The sequence below is a fragment of the Macrobrachium rosenbergii genome, chromosome 7, assembly GCF_040412425.1.
Source record: "Macrobrachium rosenbergii isolate ZJJX-2024 chromosome 7, ASM4041242v1, whole genome shotgun sequence".
Taxonomy (NCBI): domain Eukaryota; kingdom Metazoa; phylum Arthropoda; class Malacostraca; order Decapoda; family Palaemonidae; genus Macrobrachium; species Macrobrachium rosenbergii.
Window position 1 is genome coordinate 15,569,975 of NC_089747.1, and position 22,187 is coordinate 15,592,161.

Below are 22,187 nucleotides of genomic sequence, written 5' to 3' on the forward strand. Positions count from 1 at the left end.
AGAGGTTAAACATCTGCAAAATATTCCAAGTAACATCTTTGGACTCATTACAGTTATTTGATTACAGGATCTTCGTAAACCTGCCTATTTCTTACAGATCAATAATCTGTATAATGCTGCATGCATTAGGGCTATAGTACAAGATTCACAATGGGTCACTAAAATAAACGAGCATTGAAAGACCAATTACTTGTCAGGGTGCATTTGTATAATTTTTGTTATACACACCTTATTCCATTGATTTGGAGCTTTCCCCCCCCTCTTTCCTACAGAAACCGACATCAATTTCTTACTGCGAACAGCTCTCAAAACTATCACGACTCTTCCCTTCCACTTGGTGAATGATCTCTGGCGTTGGCGAGCGTTTAGGGGAGATTACACGGACGGCACGTGGAATAAACATTACTGGGATCTCAAGTAAGTTGTGGAGGTTTGAGCTTAAGGAAGTTCACGGAAAAACGTAATAATTAGCCTTTCATTTGCTATGTCAATGTAAAAACTGACTATTCTTCCGGTGACGCCAAGACAATATCATAATAGCACGTTTTCTGACATCATCTGTCATCTTACCGCCAAACTTCGTACCAATGTAGCCAAGACTGCGTATCTGATTACCATCTTGGCTGCCTATGTTCATTACAGCGATGACGCGCAAGGGAGGGCTTTTGTAATTCAATTTCTTGTTACCAGTCCGGGCTATTTTGTAGCGCTAGATAACCAGAATAAACCAGTCAATTATTGGGTACTTGATCCAAAGTTTAGAGTCAAGATGCTACAGTTACGATACCTGGAAACATGCAAGTGGGACAAAGCCTTTACTAATTGCTAACAGATCACCAAATTGAGAAAATTTCTTACTACGTTTCACTACTTATTGTTTGTGACATAATAGAGAGTATTTTCTGAGGACGTTACACCAGCTGACCCATACATAGAACAATTTGACCTACTGAGAACGTTTTCTGTGACATTACACATACAAGCCCCTTTTTTTTTAAATATTAGCTAACAAATGAAAGTCATACATATCCTTGAATGAGTTGTTGCACAAAGATAAGTGACTTTTATGCGGAACCCAGTTTAATTTTTACGTGATACCGTTCAATACTTGTAAAATTATCCAATAATATTTTTATACGTATCTGTGGACATCTATCCTCCAGATTGCCTAACTTCCTATTCAAAAGCTTATGGAGGGGAAGTACCGAGTACTGATCAGGTCACGTACTGACGTTGGAACTATCTAATAAGACATAGGTCTATTGATTTGATAAATGATAGCCCACAATTTTTACTGAACCATTAAAATATTACAATACTATGCATTTTGCAAGCGTTTTTATACAAGGTTGACACAAAAGAAATTTTTTACAAAATGAGCACTGATGAAAAAAAATACGTTACATAAATGTCTTTTATATGCTTCGTTACCTTTCAGAGAGGAGTATCTGGGGGTCATTGCTCCCGTGCCGAGAACAAAAGATGATCTGGATGCACCTTCCATATTTCATATAGCGAACGATTACGACATGATCAGATACTTTACCAGGACGGTATTGCTATTCCAAGTAAGTACTTGAAGATCGTGTGCAGGAAAATACACACGAGTGAACACTGTTTTGAGCGAGTCCTGAACTGAGCTATTATCTGTGAAATTTCAGATTCAGTAGTCTCTAATTAAGGTTATTTCCTTTCCAGTTTTACGAGAAACTTTGCGAGGTTGCAGGTCATCAAGGTCCTCTCCACAAATGTGACTTTTATGGGTCCAAAGAAGCTGGAGATATTTTATCGTAAGATTTCCCTCATGTTTTAGTTTACTTTACCGGCACCCCCGCCCCTTCCCCGGGGACTTGTTGGTACCTTGTTCGCTGTTGCTTCATACATTCAGTATCTTGGTAGATGCTGCTTAAATAAGAAATTTCCACAACATACGTATGATAAGGCTAGTCGTGTTACACTTCACTGATCCCGATGTATTTGTATTCGAAAGATTAATTTGACAGGCAAACACAAAATTAACCCAATTTCTAAAAAGTTCCGGATATCATACCTCATCCTTGCAGGTGTCAGATCCTCTAAGGAAGGAAAAGACATTACGATTAAGCCACAAACATTGTTCAATATTCAGTGCACTATACCTTGGGAACAACTTACACCCAAGGGGCATTATAATTGAAAATGGGCTTCGTCACCGCCATGCAGGATTCGAGCCGTTGGCTGGTTTATAAACAACGTTGGACTGTGAACTTAAGACTATTGATGGATCAGTGGTCAAAGTCACTGTCCACCGCTGTTTCTAAACCAGGCAAGCAACGACTCGATTCCTGCCAAGGATGAAGCCCTTATCGATTTAAATTCCCCTCGGTTGTAAGTTATTCCCGAGGTATAGTTTACTGAATGAATGAATTTACGTTTGTGAATATAAAGTCACACGTGCATGTAATAAAAATTCATATATATACTAAATACATTCCGAAAATAGACTATTTGTTTCTGGTTTCCCCGCAGGAAAATGCTCTCTCTCGGAGCTTCTAAGTCCTGGTGGGAGGTCTTGGAGGTCATGACAGGAGAAAAGCGCATGAGCGCCCGAGCGCTCCTGGATTACTTCAGGCCCCTGGAGGAGTGGCTGAAGGAGGACAACAGAAAAAGCGGCGACGGCATTGGATGGGGCGATTCCTGGAGATCTTTAGATGGTAAATAGTACGTTTTTAAAGTTTCATTTATGACATATGTTACTGCTTCTGCTTCTCTCTTTACGATAGAATGAAACGAGTTTTTAAGGGTAATTGTTTGTATTCTGATTCGAGTTATTAATTAGCTTTTAAAAAATGAAATGTTTAAATTACTTCGGTCCAAGACATATCCCATATTTGTGCGGAATACAGTTGTATTCTGGTTGATATTGATAGTGAATTAATTGAGATATTAAGTACATCTACCAAAATCAATGATATCTTAATTGTCTGGATATTAATTTTCTTTCTTTTCGCAGATATCAGCGCGGCTTCTTCCACCCACTCGTCTGTCCTCAATTTGTGTGTGCCCATAACGCTATTCTACTCTCTGTCTTTACTTCACTGACACCAAGAATATTTCAACGTCCTTAATATACTCTTAATTCTTCTTTCAAACAAAATGTAATTATTTCAAGATGACGTACGTCGAATCTTTATCAAGTGTTGATAGAACAAGCGCCCTCTGAATAAAAACCGAATGGTAATTAAGATAGATAAAACGCTGGCGTAACACATTCAAGTCTCCGCCCATTCAAGAAACTTATTCGGTAATAATCACCTCAGCCATTAACAATAGACTGTGTATCTCATTTTTTACCATTTTCCATTTCTTTGCTCAAAAGAGCAAGTGTCCGTGCTGGCCTAAGACCAGCATAATTTTTGCTTTGGTATCGTAAGGCTATTTCACAAGAAAGTCAAAAAGGGGGGAAAAACTGTTCGCAAAAACTCTGAAATAGACAAATGGACATTTTGGCTTACCTGAAAACTCGATGGTTTAAAGATTCAAGCCAACATCGATTGGGAAAATCAAGATGACATCGGCAATATGAAATATCTGCCGAAACTTCTTGCTATGGACGTGTGTGTGTACAAGGGGGAGGTATCCAGAAAACACTCGCGTTTACACCCATCACCCATAAACAACTGAGGCTCTTCGTTCCATTTCGTTAGACGAAGGTTTCCCTGGGTGCTCCTTTCTTCGTGGAGAAAATGGTGCGTGTAGTACAGTACTTACGCTGGCATATGAAAACAGGACTGCAGGCAATGACTTTGATCTCCAAATAAATTAAGAAGATATTATAGACCGACGTGTGTTGGATTACAAGCTAATCATCAGAACGAGCTGAGGTCCCAGTACAACGTTTAAGTCGTTCCCATTTTCTAAATAGTTACCCAGTCGTTCCCATTTTCTAAATATTTCCCCGTTATTTAATTTCTCAAGTAAAAATATAACTTACCTTGTATGGCATATGTGTATGTATATCATCAAAGAGAGGTGTTCAGATTCACATTCCATTTACTGAAATACAATAATGCAATGTTTGCGTAAAATAGTGTGTGTTTTATTGTTAATTTTATATCTAATTTGGCTTTGGATGTCATTTACTTTGAATGTATGAACTCTGTAAACTTAAAACTATTATGTTTGTCCGGATTGCAGAAGAATGAATCGCGGTTATGCATGCAGAGTCTTTTAAATAGTAAGCTAATATGATTTAATATTTTATCAAAATAAACATGGCAGAACTAATCGTGTTTTGTTTGCGCATCTTGCTGTGCTGCATTAGTTGTAAGGTGCAATTAAATATTTGCAATCTGTACCTTATTATTTATTATCATCATTTTCACTTAAAAATACATGGATTCTGCAACGTACACTTATCGATATCTAAGCATTCATAAATAAATATATAAAGAATATAGATATCTAATGGGCATTACCATATGCATATGGTATAACAAAGGGCTGATATATGCCCGTATTCACTTACGTATATTAATATCAATATGTACATAACAGCACACACAAAACGTATTTACATTATACGTGTAATTAGAGAGATGAAAATAGTTGCCCAGTTTTTCTGATTGATACACATATTGTGATCAGTTCTGATGTACGCTATGAAAAAGTGCCTGGCCTATCACTGAAAAATTATTTGGCTGCTAGTGTTGATGATTTCATTAAAGGCTCAATAATCTGGCAGGGAATATGAATACAAAACAATATGGAAAGTAAGTTATACCGAGTCAAGACCATACCACTATCTACAGTCACCTTCAAAGGGGCAGGTAGACTCGCCCAACCACAAGTTTCCATACTCATAGGCCTAATTCTCGAATAAACAAGACGGTACAGTTGTCAATGGATAAAAATGGCGAATATTCAATGAGATAATTCAGACGCGTTCTTCACTACGCGACATTTTGGTTTACAGACATCAAAATACCCAACAGTAAATATTAGTTGTAAAATTACTCTACGGCTCATTTTAGTTTTCTGTAAAAGAAAACTATTGTGCCGGCTACTGAGGCTAGAGGGCTGAAAATTGGTATGTTGATCATCCACCCTCCAATCATCAAACATACCCAATTGCAACCCTCTAGCCTCAATAGCTTTTTGTTTTATTTATTTAAAGTTAGCCATAATCGTGTTTCTGGCCATATAGGATAGGATACCATCGGTACGTGGTTAAATTTTCATGGTCCGCGGCTCATACAGCATTATACCCAGACCAACCAAAGATAGATCTATTTCCGGTGGCCTTGATTATACCCTGTACAGAAAACTCGATCGCGCCGAAGAAACTTGGGCATAATTTTTACTTATTTCTGATTGATACACATATTGTGATCAGTTTTGATGCTACAACTACGAAAAAGTGCCTGGTACATCACTGAAAAATGATTTTGGCTGCATTTCCTTCAATACTAAATGATGATTTCATTAAAGGCTCTACGATCTGTCATGGAATATGAGTAAAAAACAATATGGAAAAGTAAGTTATACCGAGTCAAGACAGCACCACTATCTCTAGTCACCTTTCGAGAGCAGGTAGACTCGCTCAACCACAAATGTCCATACTCATAGGCCTAATTCTTTTAGAAACAAGACGCTACAGTTGTCAGTGGATGAAGATGGCGAATATTCTGTTTAAAGATAACTGAGACGCGTTCTTCACTACGCGACTTTTTGGTTTACAAACGTTAAAATACCCAATAGTAAATATTAGTTGTAAAACGATTCTACAATTCTGTTTCTTTCTACCGACGCTTTCTACCTGATTTACGGTCGCCACTGTCAACTAAGCGGTTACTACAACGGAACACTTATTCGACATCTCGGCGAGATTTTTTCCATTCAATCAAATCGTATTTTCCAGTTGCACTTCCTGTTTTGTAATAATTCACTCTCTCTCTGAACAATTGATTATTCTATTTCGTGAAGTGTGCTTTACAAGTTATTAGCCTTTTAAACTAGTCTGTAAGAATTTTTGCTTATTTTCGGAAGGAATGGGCATAACGTCCATTTGAACATCACCTCCTACATTGGTGTGTAAAGACCGGCTATCCTCAAATACTGTATCTCGCTTCGAGCAATGGTTTTCCTATTATTCTTAAGGTTAATCTACAGCTACCTTCGGCTTCACTAAATACACAAAGCTAATTATATATATATATATATATATATATATATATATATATATATATATATATATATATATATATATATATATATATTACATATACATTACATATAAATATATAAAATATATACTGTATACAATGGTTACGCAGATATATGGTCATATCAAAAGTTTGCATTCGTTTTCCAGCTACAGATTCTTTCCCTGTATCGTTCAAATGATTGTGCACCAAAAAGGTCGTTATAAGAAAAAATTGTACAGAACCAACGAGTTAGCACTTCTTTCGGAATAAATTCACTATAATCTTACAGGATGTAAGAGTTGGCAAAAACGAGACACCTTGATTATCCGTCTTCAATTCTGCTTTTTACTTTGTGCGTGTTTTGACAGACTAAAACTATCACAAGCCTTCTGTCTCACAGACTCCTGTCATAAGGCCAGAACCCTTAGACTCATTTTCTCCTTTAGCGACTTATTTATGGTCTTAGTCTTGTTCCACATACAAGTGGCCTTTTTTTAATCATAACACCAAAAAATAAGAATGAGCCGCAACCTTTACGTAGACGGCAGAGACGCGGCAATGGCTCTGTATTGCCTGTCCAATCGCTGTTTCAAGAAATCATAGAATTCGAGCTCAATGGTGAAGTTCCTGCCGAGGTATTCCCGCGCCTTCTCTTCCACTCGGGGTTTGTAAAAGTTCTGGTTGGTCAGGATCTTGTTGCCGTGCATCTCCTCTGAAAATGGAAGAGTTTTACCCTTTAGTGTCCTCCGAATTTGTATTCGCGGTGAAATATAACTTAGGAAGCTGCGAAATATACTAAACAGAGCAGCCAGTTTAATAAGGGTATTGCATCACGGGATAGGATCACCCCTGTATAGTTTCGTTGCACTGGTTGTCTATCAAAATTAGGCTAATGTTTAAAACATGTACTATGGCTCATCAAGTCTTCAAGGCTAGTTGTCCTAAATATTTTTAAGACTTGTTGTGCATATTAACAACCAACGAATGGAGTAAACAGAAGCTTAGTTACAGATGATTTCAAGTTACCAGAGCCAAGACTCTATAAATGTTGGTTTTAGAGCGTTCAAATTTGTAACCCCAAGACCGAACAATAAGCTCCAACTTGATATTAAGACTGAAAAACATCAAGTCTTTCAAGAAAAAACTAGACTTCCTTATTTTCTGAGTATTATAATAGCGAGGGCCGGAAATTAACACAAAGTATTACCATACAGAATGAACTGGTCCCATATTTCAGATACATGACAACTTAATACCCAAATGAAGTTTCAACTTCTCGATTTCTTTCAAATTTGTCTTTCTTGGATATGTTTAACATTGGAAGCCTTGCAATTGAACTGCATGTAAATAAATGGAATATATATATATATATATATATATATATATATATATATATATATATATATATATATATATATATATAATATATATATATTTACTTATAGTTTCATATATCAATATATTTTCTACAGAATACAGAATAATGGTAAAAATCTTACATTATCTAAGCTTAGAAGACCAGTATACCAAGTTTGAAATACTGCAAAATGACTTACTGAAGTAGATGTCAGAGGCGCCTTTGAAATAACGCGGTATGTAGTGTTCCAGGACAGCCAGGGTCTTCGGCCACTCCTCCAGGATGCCTACAACAGCAAATTCTTTCTCAACTACCTCCTTCGCCCGGCGAAATCCTTCGGGACTTGCAAATATCCTACAAGGAGATAAATTATATATATATATATATATATATATATATATATATATATATATATATATATATATATATATATGTATATACTGTATATACATATATATATACACACATATATATATACACAATTTGTTATATGTATATAAATATATACTGTATATATGAAGGCGCACGTCTGGTATGAAGAAGCAAAAGCACTAATATTTCTAAAAAATTATTTAGTTTGTAGAATTTTGCATTATTTTGGCCGCAGGATTCTCACTTCCAACTTACATTTAAAACTCGTGGCTCAGAAATCATATACTTCAGTAACTTTGGATTCTTTACATACACCTAGCCCACATGGGGAGGGGGCGACTACTTACGGACAAAATGGTTCGTGCCCACAGAAGAACTCAATGGTGTGTCCCAGAACCTCCCTGCCTGGTATATAACGACACTCCCTGTCCCTCCTGTCTTTCAGACAGGTTTCCAAGTCCTGTGGACAGGAAACGGCAGTTTAGACCACCTGTGACTGCATAGAAGAGGCGTCAACGAAAAATTATTTTCAGATACAGTTTGGTTAAACTAAACCATTTACACATTTTGGATTTGAAAACACCATTTTGCTGTTTTAATGTGTGCTTTGAAGGTTTCTGGCGTTCGGTTTTTTCACTGTCAAGCTTTATTTTAAAACCAGCACCACTCTTAAGAGCACCATGCTCAGTACCAGCCCCACTGGAACGAATGGTAAAACATAAACAAAGATGGTAAATATCTCGGCGACAGTATATTTGCGATAGATTTAAGCATGACTTTCGTACTTGAAGAGTACAGCATAAAAACTCCAATGTCAAATAACAGTTCAAAGTAAAATAATACCTAGAGAGTTTTAACCTGGAATGAAGCAATGACCTGCAATGGATATGAATATGTCTCAGAAGCCAAGAACTGGGTCAACTTGGGTCATTCAGGGATATTTAGTTAACTTTTTACAGTAAATAAATAGACCTATACATTTACTAAAAGAAAAGTTAGTACCATTCGGTTAAACCAGTAGTATATTAGATATCGGTCTACAAAGCGGACCCATTTTCTTTAACAGCTCCCTCGTGGACCACCCATGTAATAAATTGGACTCTTTCACGGTTTAGAATCGCACACCTCCGCGGAAAACTTGAAAGAAGAAGGTTGGGAAATTCTAAGTTTCTAACCTTCTTGAGAAAAGCTCTCGTTGGGAAACTGGTTTCCGGAAAACGGTTGTGCCTCTCGATCAACTGGAAGGGTGCTCTCACATGGTAGAACCAGCTGATGGCTCTCTCGATCGGTTCTCGCACCACGCTGATGTGGATCGGCTTCGTGAGGTTAAATCTGAAGAGAGAGATTATTTTCGATTACAGTCCGTTAGTCCGAAGGCCCGATAGTCCGAAGGCCCGATAGTCCGAAGGTCCGATAGTCGTAGGTCTAAGCCGGCATTCCGACGTGTTTACTGGTTACAATTTTGCCGTATTAGCTATGGAGGGGTGGGCGGCTGATTACAGTCCGTCGGACTATCGGGCCTTCTGACTTTCGGACTATCGGACCTTCGGACTATCGGGCCTGCTGACTTTCGGACTATCGGACCTTCGGACTATCGGGCCTTCGGACTATAGGGCGGTCACCTTATTTTCAGAGATGTTAAAAATGAAGGTAGAGAGACTATATACTATAAAATTGTTTTTAACATCATGTTATAGCTGGAAGCATCATTTGCCTAATTTACCTGCTTTTTTATGGAAGTCATCATATCAAATGTAAGCATCGCCCGGTGAAATTCTTCAGAAGACGCTCGATAGAAGGCGAAACTTTCGTCCTCTGTTTTCCTTTTTTCAGGGTATATGTATGTATGTATGTATGTATGTATGTATGTATGTATGTATGTATGTATGTATGTATGTATGTATGTATATGTATATATATATATGTGTGTGTGTGTGTGTGTGTATGTGTGTGTTATAATTCCCCGAAGAAGAATTATAACTGATAACTGGTTTGTCACCTGGCAGGCCCGAACTGCCGAACAACGAGCACCATCGACGTTCACTGGACGCTCTAGGCCAAGGTGGAAGTAGAGTTCCACCTGTTCTTCTTCCACCTTGCTCTAGGCCCCACCTTCCCCTAGGCCGCTCGACTTCCGAGTTAGAGTGAATTGGATGTTAAACGACATTTGGGACTTAATGTTTGTGTATATAAAATGTCACGGTGATGTAATAAAAATTCCATACACATACACAGAGACACACACACATTATATATATATATATATATATATATATATATATATATATATATATATATATATATACATACATACATACATATATATATATATACATACATATATACATATATATATATATATATATATATATATATATATATATATATATATATATATATATATATATAAACGTAGGGTAGCTCCAGAGATATAATAACATAGGTGACTGCTTATTGATAATTCAGCTGCTAAACATATGCAGAAGAATGTCAAATTATAATTTCAGACGCTCACATAGGCATCTCTCTCTCTCTCTCTCTCTCTCTCTCTCTCTCTCTCTCTCTCTCTCTCTCTCTCTTCTTCTCTCTCATCCTCCTCCTAATATATTCCTAACATACTGTGCAATGTTTTCACCTTCCATGCTTCCTCCTACATATCTCTTCATTTCTCACCTTTTCTATTCTTACGCCCCAGCACTGAGCAAACAATGATATTCGTCCCATCACCTTCAACTCTAGTTCAGTATCGTTAACCATCCACATTTCACTCTCACAAAGATCTTATATGTAAGTATAATAGTGTTTCCCGCATTTTGTACTAAAAGACATTGCGAAATGAGTTAAGAAATTTTAAATTTAAAGATCGTCTCAAGCACAACTGCTACATAGATATCATACATGACAAGGATATATGGCACGATAAGCATTATATATTACCCGTTATTCCCAGCCCAAAAATTTACTGTACTTTAAGAGTCAAACAGCTTGCATATGTTTCAATAGTCTCACAAATGTTTCCACTGAAATGCAAAGCCAGTTAACTTCTACTTCCTTTCGATTTAAAAGCCAATTTTCTTCTTTTCCCACAGTTATCCGGCAAGTAAGCTTCCACATTCAAACTGACCAATCAGTACAAGGCCTTACTGTGTAAAATTGATGTAAGCGAAGGACTGCAACACTGCCGTCGGTCCCTCTTGTTGCACCAGCTTGCTCGCTAGTGCATTCTGTTGTAAAATGACAAAAATGAATGCAATAAGTTGAAACATTCTGTACTGATTCTCTGCTAATTGGCGTTAATCGTATTGTTGATGCACCAATTAGAAGTAATATTGTCAGTCAGTAAAATTAATGGTGGTGATGACAGACAATAGCTCTGTGTCTTTTAGCCTATGAATGACATCTGCAAATGCGATATTTAGTGGTCCATTATCTCTTAGCTCTTGGACTCCGGTTATTTTAGAATTTCTAGGAGTTTATTATGGTTCATCAATATTCCTCTTAACAATAATCAAGGATGCTTTTGATTTTGTGATGAAATTAGTCAAAACTTGTAGCACACCAGTGATTATTATGTAAACAGTAATTTATTTTCCACAGTTTAATCTATAATCACTCCTAATTAAAGTTTATATATATATATATATATATATATATATATATATATATATATATATATATATGTATATATGTGTGTGTATATAGATATAGATATATGTATATGTATATATATATGTATATACACACCCCTCTATATAAATATATATATGCATACATATATGTGTATATATATATACACACAAACATCTAAATGTATGTGTGAATGCTTAGATCTTAGAAAGATAAATGGGCAAATTAAACCTTCATACCATCCCAAAAACCTATGAACCCTCCTTTTTCTCTGAGCACTCAGACCTTACCTGTGCTTCTACATTTGGTATATGAACCACCTCTGCCTTCTTTGGAGGCTTGGACACCACTTCGAAATGGTTGTCCTTCTTCAGGAACTTCAGCAGGTTTCTGACGGTGGTGGCTCCGCACCTCAGCAGGGGTGTCATCAGCAATAGGTCCTCGTTAGCGTTCCCTGTGATGTTTAAAGGAGGACCCAGTCTTAGGGAATCTGAAGTCTGAGGTGGTTCATCGTCAGCTGCTGTTACTGACTCTGCAAATGGTCCGCTGGCTGTTGAGTCTGTAAAGTGAAGATTGGATAAGCTGAATCTTGTTCTTTCCGGTGGACACGTAGCCTATTCAACCAATGAAGCTTAAACCAACTTTCCTAAATAAACATAGAGTCACTGATGATTCTGTGGATGGCTTGACGTCTCTTTAGTCCAGTAAATGGAGCAGCAATTATTTAACACAGTATTGTATCTGGAGGGTTAAACATAGCTTGAGCAACGTTGCCTAATTTAACTAAGTGTCGCTGATGATTCTGGTGAATGCATAATCTAGACAAGGATCCCAACTCAGACAACACGTCTTAACCTAACAACGGATTATTGATGACTTTTAAGTCTGGTCTTGTATTCATAAGAAATTAAACGAGATAAAAGAATGATGGGGCAATGTTTATTATCAGATCACCGACATAGCTTAACCAAACTTCTCTGAAATAAACTAATGGTTTACTGATGTCCACACAACCTGTTCAGGAGTTTAATCTCTGCTTCCATCATTTTTCATCCATGGTTACCTCAATGCAACCCAGAAACACTCACCTTTTAGAGTACTCCTTAAACTCACTTATCAGTACTTTACCAGTGGATGTTCTGCCCATGTTAAGTTGCATTTAATACGACGAGGGTATGGTTGGTGAACAGTTTACTTCCTCTGAACCTGTTGTTATTGCTGAAAGATCCCCTTCATTGACAAGCTTCTTCCTTCTAGACATTGCTTCATAAAGCACGAATGATAGCAAGTGACGACTTCCTTTCTTAATGTTCTTCTTCTATATATATATAATGTATATATATATATATATATATATATATATATATATATATATATATATATATATATATATATATATATATATATATATATATATATATATACATATATATATACAGTATATTACATATATATATACATATATATATAGAACGTTAAAGAAAGGAAGTCGTCACTTGCTATTATTCGTACTTTATGAGACGTAACGTTTAGATGTTAGAAACTTATCAGATATACAGTATATGTGTGTGTGTGTGTGTGCGCGCGCGCTTGCGTGAACACAAACTTCACGCATTATGCCTATCGAGATGGAATTCATTTGACCGAACAAGCAAAAGTGAACACCACATGAACAACCTTTGGAAAGGTCCTGGCGTTCCTCTTACTTACCTCTGTATTCTGAGTATGAAGGATGAGAGACCGGAGGCAGCAGCATCATGTGAAGATACATGACCATTGTGATGGGGATACATACTGCCGTCACCAGATCACTGATTCTGAGGCGAGAGAAACTTGATGTTAAAATTATAGCAGTTTTATTATTTTTATTATTAAAACCATAAGAAAATATGCATGTTTTATTTTTGTCATTAAAACTGAAATTCGGTAAGCACTTCTGGAATTAGTTCATGGACTTTACATGTCCCATATAAGATTGGTAACACTTGAATCATTCTGGTAAGAATGAAAATACCAAAGAGGAAACCCTGATGGGGAGTTTGCATTACTGCTGCAAATAAAAAAGGATCGATTAATTAATTTATATCTATTAAAACTGGCGTCACAAATAAAGAGGGAACCCAATATCTTCCACTTGAAATGAAGTAAGTTTGCGACAAAAGCAAGGCCACCTATCCTAAAAGCTAAAAGTATTACTGGCACAAAGTTTTAAATACTGGAGATCTTGAAGACAATGTCAGAAGAATAGAATATAGAATTTAGGCCAAAGGCCAAGCCCTGGGACCTATGAGGTCATTCAACGCTGAAAGGGAAATAGACGGTAAGAACAGATAAACCTCGTTACACTATAAAACTATTGTTAGGAGAAGGTTGAGGAAAGTAAGACGGAATAAAGGGAATATGAACGGAGGTACAGTCAAAAGACTGAAAGACGTTGCAGCTAGGGGCCGAAGGGAAACAGCAAAGACCCTTAAGTAATGCCTACAGTGCACCACGTGAGGTGCACTGACGGCACTATACCTCCCTCCATAAAACACAATGTTAGGATCATCCAACCATTTCCAGTTAATGGAACTACGTCAACAATGGAAAAGAGGAATTGAGACAAAAACAGAAAAGGGCAAATAAGTTAACATAAAAAAAGGTAATCCTATTCTCTATTCTCAGATACGACGGAACGCCTAGAACAATCCATGTTCGATAATTAAGCCCGCAGAGGCCCATTTTGTAAAACAGGGCCTTTGGGGTTTCGGGGAAGCACCAGACGGTCCCCGTTCCAAAGATCCCCTCCGGAATCCCCGGAGGTTAGCTTCTTTCAATTAAACTGATCTAACTTAGTTTTGAAAAAGGACACATATCACAGTTCCTGCGTTCTATAGCTCCTGGAAAACACGGAACTGAGTTATGCGTCTATTTTTTAGACTAAATCAAGTCAATTTTATTAATAAGATTATCCTACGGGGATTCCAGAGGTATATATATATATATATATATATATATATATATATATATATATATATATATATATATATATATATATATATATATATATATATATATATATTCATTCCAAGTGCACAGGAGCTATTTGGAAACTGAGTACATGTGACAAAATTCAGTCAAGCAACGGAAACATTCTTGAGGAATCCCCAGTAAGTCTCTTCAGTTATTTTAAGGAAATGACAGGTGTAAGCTGAAGGCAGTTCTGCAACAAATGCTGAGCTACACAAGTATTTGCAGAGTCATTGAGGTGAAGAGTCACTGGAATCACTGAGAGCCTGGAAAAAACTTTAAAAGTCAGAAGCCAAACCATCTTATATTCAAGCTTGTGTTTGGAGAGAGAGAGAGAGAGAGAGAGAGAGAGAGAGAGAGAGAGAGAGAGAGAGTTGGTTTAAACAAATGCTCAGTCACCAAAGCTGACAATATTGCGGTCTTCTACTTGTTCGCAGACATGCCCAAAGAGCTTTTCTCTTTTCTATTTACCGACAGAAAGTTTCCTCGCAGCTAGGCAATTGTTTACCATCAATGAGTAAAAGGCCCTTTCACCTGAAACCCAGGTGGCTCCATAGGCAAGCAAGACAATGTTCACCGTCACATTCAGCCTCTTACGTCTGAATACAGGTTGAATTGAATTGAATATAGAATTTAGGCCAAAGGCCAAGCGCTGGGACCTATGAGGTAATTCAGTGCTGAAACGGAAATTGACAGTAAACGGTCTGAAAGGTATAACGGGAGGAAAACCTCGCAGTTGCACTATGAATCAACTGTTAGGAGAGGGTGGAAAGTAAGATGGAAGAAAGAGAATATGAAAGGAGGTACAGTAAAAGGAAAGAAAGAGCCGAAGGCAAGCTGCAAAGAACGTTAAGTAATGCCCACAGTACACAGCATGAGGTGCACTGACGGCACTAACCCCCTGCGGGTAGAATGAAAACAGGTTGAAAGACTACTGAAATTATTTTAATAATTTTCATCCTTGAAAGACTACTGAAATTATTTTAATAATAATTTCATCCTTAAAAGACTACTGAAATTATTTTAATAATTTCATCCCTTCCATTTATTGTGGCATCGATAACTTTGCCTCCAAAATCTCTTTCTGTAGCTCTCTCGAGCTACCAAGTCTCCTCTATTCCACTGAAGCTGAATTTGAAGAAAATATACTTTACTCATTCCATTATCTAATCGCCACAAAAGGGCGTCTAACTTATTGTAACGCACTGTGTGACGTTACTTCCCGTTATGTCACGCTTGTCTCCCTTCAGCCGTGTCTGTGTCCCAGCAAGTAAGTGAAAAATGGAATGAACGAAATCTTTCGAGCGAGTCTAAAAGACAGACAATTTTTTTTTTATCTTTTATTAGAAAAATACGTTACCGCAGTTTTACAGATATTTCATAGTATTTACATAATTTTACAAATGATGATTTTTCTTTTTACCAGGACCTCTTACTTTTATAAACAGAGCATTACATACTTATTTTCTTTTTTATTAACCATTTTTATTACATTTCATCCATATTCTTGACGTATATCATATTTAATCCAGAAGTCGAGCACAAGGCCTGATACAAATCTACAGAGAAAAAGGTTCCTTGAAAGTGTACTGGTCCTTTGAATCTGTTTTTTTAAGTTAAATTTGTTTCTTCAGGATCGGAACACTAGATACGTCACTATGTGGCCGATGGCTGAAAGGTAATATAATATTTCCTCTATCTACGTGATGCTGTGGTTTCGACTCTTATTGGTCAACACAATCTCTGGCGACTCTGTGGAAAGTCACAGATGCCTCACGACCCTGTTAGCCTAAATACGAGAGAGAGAGAGAGAGAGAGAGAGAGAGAGAGAGAGAGCATATCATTCGATCACATGACGCTTTAAAAAAAAGCTTCTGATTACTTTAGGCGTCATTATCTGTTTTTTAATTTGCCTCTAAAACACAGACGATCGAAACTCGTGACTTACCGGCCAAGGTTTCTCATTCATTTCTCACCATTAACTCTTACTTATAGCGAAGGAGGCGCCTGGTCTGACGAATGCAACCACTCGGCAAACTTTCTACACGTGCTTACTCCACCAGGTGTTCTGCGTACACGGTTCTGAAGAATCACCACAACGACAGACGAAAAACATTATTCAGCATCTTTCATGCGAAAACTGATCACCTGGTGTACCCGTAACAGGACCTCTTCCAGAAAGTGGCAACGAACTTATTTGGACTAATTTATTCCCAAGGCAAAAATTTGATAAGTAACCGCCATGGAATATCCAGTTCACCTTTAGGTGGAACCAAGTAGAATCATTAATTCCAGCAGCGAGATAAACCGGGGCCACTGTCACTTGCTAAATTTTGCGTCCCTATATATCTGGAAATAGTACTAGTAAAAATATGAGGGCTGGTACTCCTCAATTAAAGCGTCCCTATTACCGAAGCCCAGACTTCTAGTTTGAAATTTGATGGGAGTCTCAGTCCATTTGTGTCGATTTTCTTTTGATAACTTCAGACAGACAAACAAATTCTTAAGTTAAAGGAGGCTATTGGGTCTTTGTGGTTTCGAGGTTAATGGGTCAGAGACCCGCTGGGGTACAAAGGGGCCACTGGTCTTTTTTCGCGAGTGAGCTATGCTTCTGCTGGATAAATAGTCTTTACAGCTAAAGACTGATTTTGTGGCGATCCTTGTTGGATTTGCAAGTTGACAACAACGAAAAAGGGTAAATATTTTTAACTTTGTTATTTTCTCTACGTACTTCACTGACTTCCTGCCTGTCTATCTTACTTTTCGACATCACTTTCCAGTTACTGGTGAAAAACATAAATTCTTATTAAACGTAACTGACAATAAAACTCTAGACATTGCTGTAATGGGAGATGCGAGATATATGAACATTCCGAGGTTATTCTTTTAAATATCAGATTCAGTTACGGCATAAGAGTTTAATTCAATTTCATAATGGCTTCCCCATTTGTCTGCACTTTTGATACGTGATATAACAAAAAAGATGCCACCTCATCATTTAACCATCTCGAAGAGACTGCGCGCTTCTGCTGAGTCACTCAAGTTAGTTTGACGAAAGGAGAATGAGTACTGTGTTGCTACTCGTGACACAATTACTCGAGGAAGACCGCTGCGAGATGTTGCATGATCAAAATGAACTCGAGAATGAGTTTAAAATCTCTTTGCCGATTCGCTCACGGACGTCTCGTTACGTGGTTTAGTCATGAGAACGTGATCGCGATGCTTAAATGCTGTGATTACTTCCACTGGCGCGCATGCGTGAATTCTGGATTCCGCGGCACAAGGGGAATACATCGTGTCTTCCCACCAGGTGTATTGGTTTTGGTTGGTTTCAAAAGTGTTAATGAAAGTGCTAGTTTACGAAAATTCCTAACGGACACGCCGAAAAAAACAAGTTCTTTAATGAACTCCGAAGTTCTCCATTGCAATGATAAAACTGCTGAAGTAGTACACAAGGAATGAGGTTAAGAGGATTTCAACCTTATTTCTGAGTGTTTGCTACATTCACGCGTCTGCACTTTGAGACAGCCATCCATAATTACAGTGTGTCTCCTCAGACCAACTTTCATTTCAGAACTTTCAGAACCAAAGCTCAACCACTAAAATGGGCTTTGGTTCCCTAGTTCCTTCTAAGGCAGTGATTCTCAACCTGGGGGGCGTCAGTAATTTCCAGGGGAGGCGCGAGCCCTAGGGAAAAATTTAAAATTATCTAACTATATTCGTTATTTTCTTAACAAGAGTGAGGAACTAATATTCAGAAGTTTATGAAAAAAATACAGAAGTATCGCCTTATAACGTTAGCTTCCTATAGTCCACTATCCCTCCCTATCTCTCGAAATTCCTTTCTCTTTTTTTTTAAATTTTCCTTCAAATCTGGGAGGGAATTTTACTTGTAGAGGAAAGGGGGGGCGTGGAGGGAAGGACCAACTCTTAGGAGGGGTGTGGTGATACTGCCGTTCTCTCCCTAAGAGTCTTCATTGTATCTACAAACAGGAAGAGGATGGGAAAGGAAGCTCGCAGGTAAACTTGTCCTCTCTGTTCATGACTCAACCTGGCTTTTCAGAAATACGGTTGCTTGGGTTACTATACCGACCTAATTCCTGAATAGCTGAAATCTCTCATTCTTTTCAGAATTTACTAAACATTTAGTAAAATCCTCTTGATGCCTAATAATTACTGCTGTAATTGGCCGCAGGGCCCCAAAATAAAATGATTTGCACACCATAAAAAATTTCTGCTCACGGATTGTGCACACCTTGAGCACCCCACCAAGGTCACAGGTTATTATCCGAGCCATTAACCAGCTGACGTCAAGCACGTCCAGGTATAAAGACTAGCAATTGCCTTGCATATCCAGTCCACCATCAGGTGGAACGAAGTAGCACCATCACTTCCGGCAGCGAGATAAACCAGGGCCACTGCCATTTGCTAAATTTCGGATCTCTGGAAATCTAGAAATAGTATTAGTAACTAGTAAAAAATGCGCAGAGGTTTCTTCGGCGCAGTCGAGTTTTCTGTACCTCGTATAATCAAGGCCACCAAAAATAGATCTATCTTTCGGTGGTCTCAGTATAATGCTGTATGAGCCGCGGCCCACGAAACTTTAACCACGGCCCGGTGGTGGCATGGCCTATATCGTTGCCAGACGCACGATTATGGCTAACTTGAACCTTTATAAAATAAAAACTACTGAGGCTAGAGGGCTGCAATATAGTATGTTTGATGATTGGAGGGTGGATGATCAACATAACAATTTGCAGCCCTCTAGCCTCAGTAGTTTTTAAGACCTGGGGGCCGACAGAAAAAGTGCGGACGGACGGACAAAGCCGGCACAATAGTTTTCTTTTCAGAAAACTAAAAATGATTTATGAGATATTGTTGTTGTTGATGGATTAAGCCTCTCATCTGCAGGTGCACATGTAATCTGTTGAAGGGGAAGTAAGACGTTGTAAGAAATTATACATCTGGCGAGAGTGAGGTCTTTTAACCTAACGGTAGAATAGAATAGAACAGAATATACAATTTAGGCCGAAGGTCAGGCATTGGGACCTATGAGGTAACTCAGCAGTGAAAGGAAAATTGAGGGCAAAAGGTTTCAAAGGTGTTACTGAAGGAAAACCTCGCAGAGGGTGTAAAGTAAGATGGAAGAAAGAATAAATGGGGGTAGAATACAAGGAAGAAAAAAGTATACCTTAGTTTAACCTGGACCACTGAGCTGATTAACACTTCTCCTAGGGCTGGCCCGAAGGATTAGATTTATTTTACGTGGCTAAGAACCAATTGGTTACCTAGCAACAAGACCTACAGATTATTGTGGAATCCGAACCACATTATAACGAGAAATGAATTTCTATCACCAGAAATAAATTCCTCTAGCTCTTTCATCAGCCGGCCGGAGACTCGAACTCGGGCCTAACGAGTGCTAGTCCACGGCTCTACCGACTCGCCTAACGAAGAGCTGAAAATTAAGGGTAAAAGGTTTCAAAGGTGTTACTGAAGGAAAACCTCGCAGAGGGTGGAAAGTAAGATGGAAGAAAGAATATGAATGGAGGTAGAGTACAAGGAATGAAAGGGGTTGCAGCTAGGGGCCGAAGAGACGCTGCAAAGAACCTTACAGCAATGCCTACAGTGCACGGCGCGTGGCGGCACTATCCCCTTCACCGGGTATACCTAACGGTAATCATCAGTAGGAGAGAAAGCTTTTAACAGCGAGTCACGGTATAGCCGGAGAAGACAAGATGGAAAAGAGAAAACTTTTGAAATAGACATAAATCATCATACTTAAAATGAGATCCACATAGAAAAGCATGTATTCTTATGAAGACAAGGTTGAGAGAGCCGTTCGTGTTTTCCAAATTTCCACACACAGAGCATACTCATTTTGCCGCTATTGTAACGCGCCCCTTCTTTCTACGCATAATCACATGGACTCTCAAGTAAAAGGAAGGTCTGAAGCTGTAATTGAGAAAGCATTTTTGCAGTACGGGTGGAGTCAGTTCTGAATATAGATCCAGGGTATTCATTTGGCAAAGCCGTTTCTAATCCTGATGAGTCATAGAAACAACTATTATATAGCCTACACCGCCCTAAAATGGAAAACGGCAGCATCTGAAAAAATGTTCGAAGTTGAGATATGTCACCTATTGGGCTCGTGAAACAAAACACACAGCTACTGCAGTTTCAGAATGATTCTTCAATGCTTTCCACGAGTATTATAGGGGGACCCATTTGCAGTACAGTATCTGCAAAATCAGTAGCAAGGCAGGGGAAAACTACATTATCTACCATTTTTCTCAGTTTTTATTATTTTTGCAGATACTGCAGTCTTCCATTTTGGGGCAGTATATTGAATTGGTAAGAGGTGAATTTCTGGGAAGGGGTGGATAAACACTATACAGATTTGGAGAGCCTATTTTTGAACTTCTATGTAAAGCTACATCTTAAGATCAGTCATGTTATTTTTACGTGTTGAAAAACAGACGTTTAATGTCCTAAATACTCCCATTTTTTCTCTGCACTCAACCACTAAGAAAACTGATAAGCTTGAAATAATAAAAATATAGTATGAGTACTTATGATATATATATATATATATATATATATATATATATATATATATATATATATATATATATATATACATACATATATGATATATATACATATATATATATATTATATAAATGTTATCGTTCTATTACACTATAGCTAAGTAAATCTGTTACCACAATTACATGTCTTTATATTTATGTATGAAAACCTACAACCCTGATAATCTCCGATGCACCATTTAAACGCAGAAATTCATCATCCGCCCGAAGAAAGCCCAAAGAAAGCCGCCTCCTTTTTTTAGAAACTGTTCCGAGACCCGTGTCTCCTACGCGCATGCGTGCAGAAAGGGATGATCCACGGTTCAGGGAGACCTGGCACCGGCAATAATCTTCACAGCCGGTGTCACGAAATGACACGGAAGACCTAAACTGTAGCGCTACTCGAAAATAATTGGTGATGTCGAAGCTTCTTTGATGACGTCTCTAAGAAAAGAAAGATTTTATCGTCGATCTCATTTCTTGGATACTGCATGGGCTCATATGCTAGCGTCGATGTGGAATATATATGTTCAATGAGGTTTCTCCTTCTTACCCATACGCGTGTATGTATGTACTATTTCAGAATATATATATAAAATATATATATATATATATATATATATATATATATATATATATATATATATATGTGTGTGTGTATATATATATATATATATGTATATATATATATATATATATATATATATATATATATATATATATATATATATATATATATATATATTTATATATATATGTATACATTATATATATAATTTATATATATTTATATATATTATACATATATACACAATATAAATACATGTATATACATACAAATACATAAATAAATATGCATACAAGGAATGTCCTTGGTACGTCAATTTTCATTAAGGAGCATTTCTTAAAAAATAACATTTTCGACGCAAACCAAATAAAATCAAGACTTTTCTGAAAGAATAAAAACTAAGACCATATTATTTCCAGTACCTCCACGTCGTGTATAAGTCCTCTGAAACTTGCAAATTGAAACAATAAGCTAAC

At 37.5% G+C, this 22,187-nt stretch overlaps 1 protein-coding gene and 1 pseudogene across 1 annotated transcript in view; one reads left to right on the forward strand and one right to left on the reverse strand.

Moving 5' to 3' along the window:
• Positions 1-4,336, forward strand: part of LOC136840160 (angiotensin-converting enzyme-like) — a 50,669-nt pseudogene extending 46,333 nt beyond the window's left edge.
• A 2,191-nt stretch (positions 4,337-6,527) lies between these two features.
• Positions 6,528-22,187, reverse strand: part of LOC136840162 (heparan sulfate 2-O-sulfotransferase pipe-like) — a 30,356-nt gene continuing 14,696 nt past the window's right edge. Inside the window, exons 2-8 of the mRNA XM_067106612.1 lie at positions 13,252-13,358; positions 11,832-12,100; positions 11,059-11,138; positions 9,090-9,246; positions 8,262-8,374; positions 7,742-7,896; positions 6,528-6,897 (exon numbers count right to left, since the gene is read on the reverse strand). Of these exons, the coding sequence (XP_066962713.1) occupies positions 6,719-6,897; positions 7,742-7,896; positions 8,262-8,374; positions 9,090-9,246; positions 11,059-11,138; positions 11,832-12,100; positions 13,252-13,358 (1,060 nt within the window). The 3' untranslated portion in view covers positions 6,528-6,718. The remainder of the gene's footprint in view (positions 6,898-7,741; positions 7,897-8,261; positions 8,375-9,089; positions 9,247-11,058; positions 11,139-11,831; positions 12,101-13,251; positions 13,359-22,187) is intronic.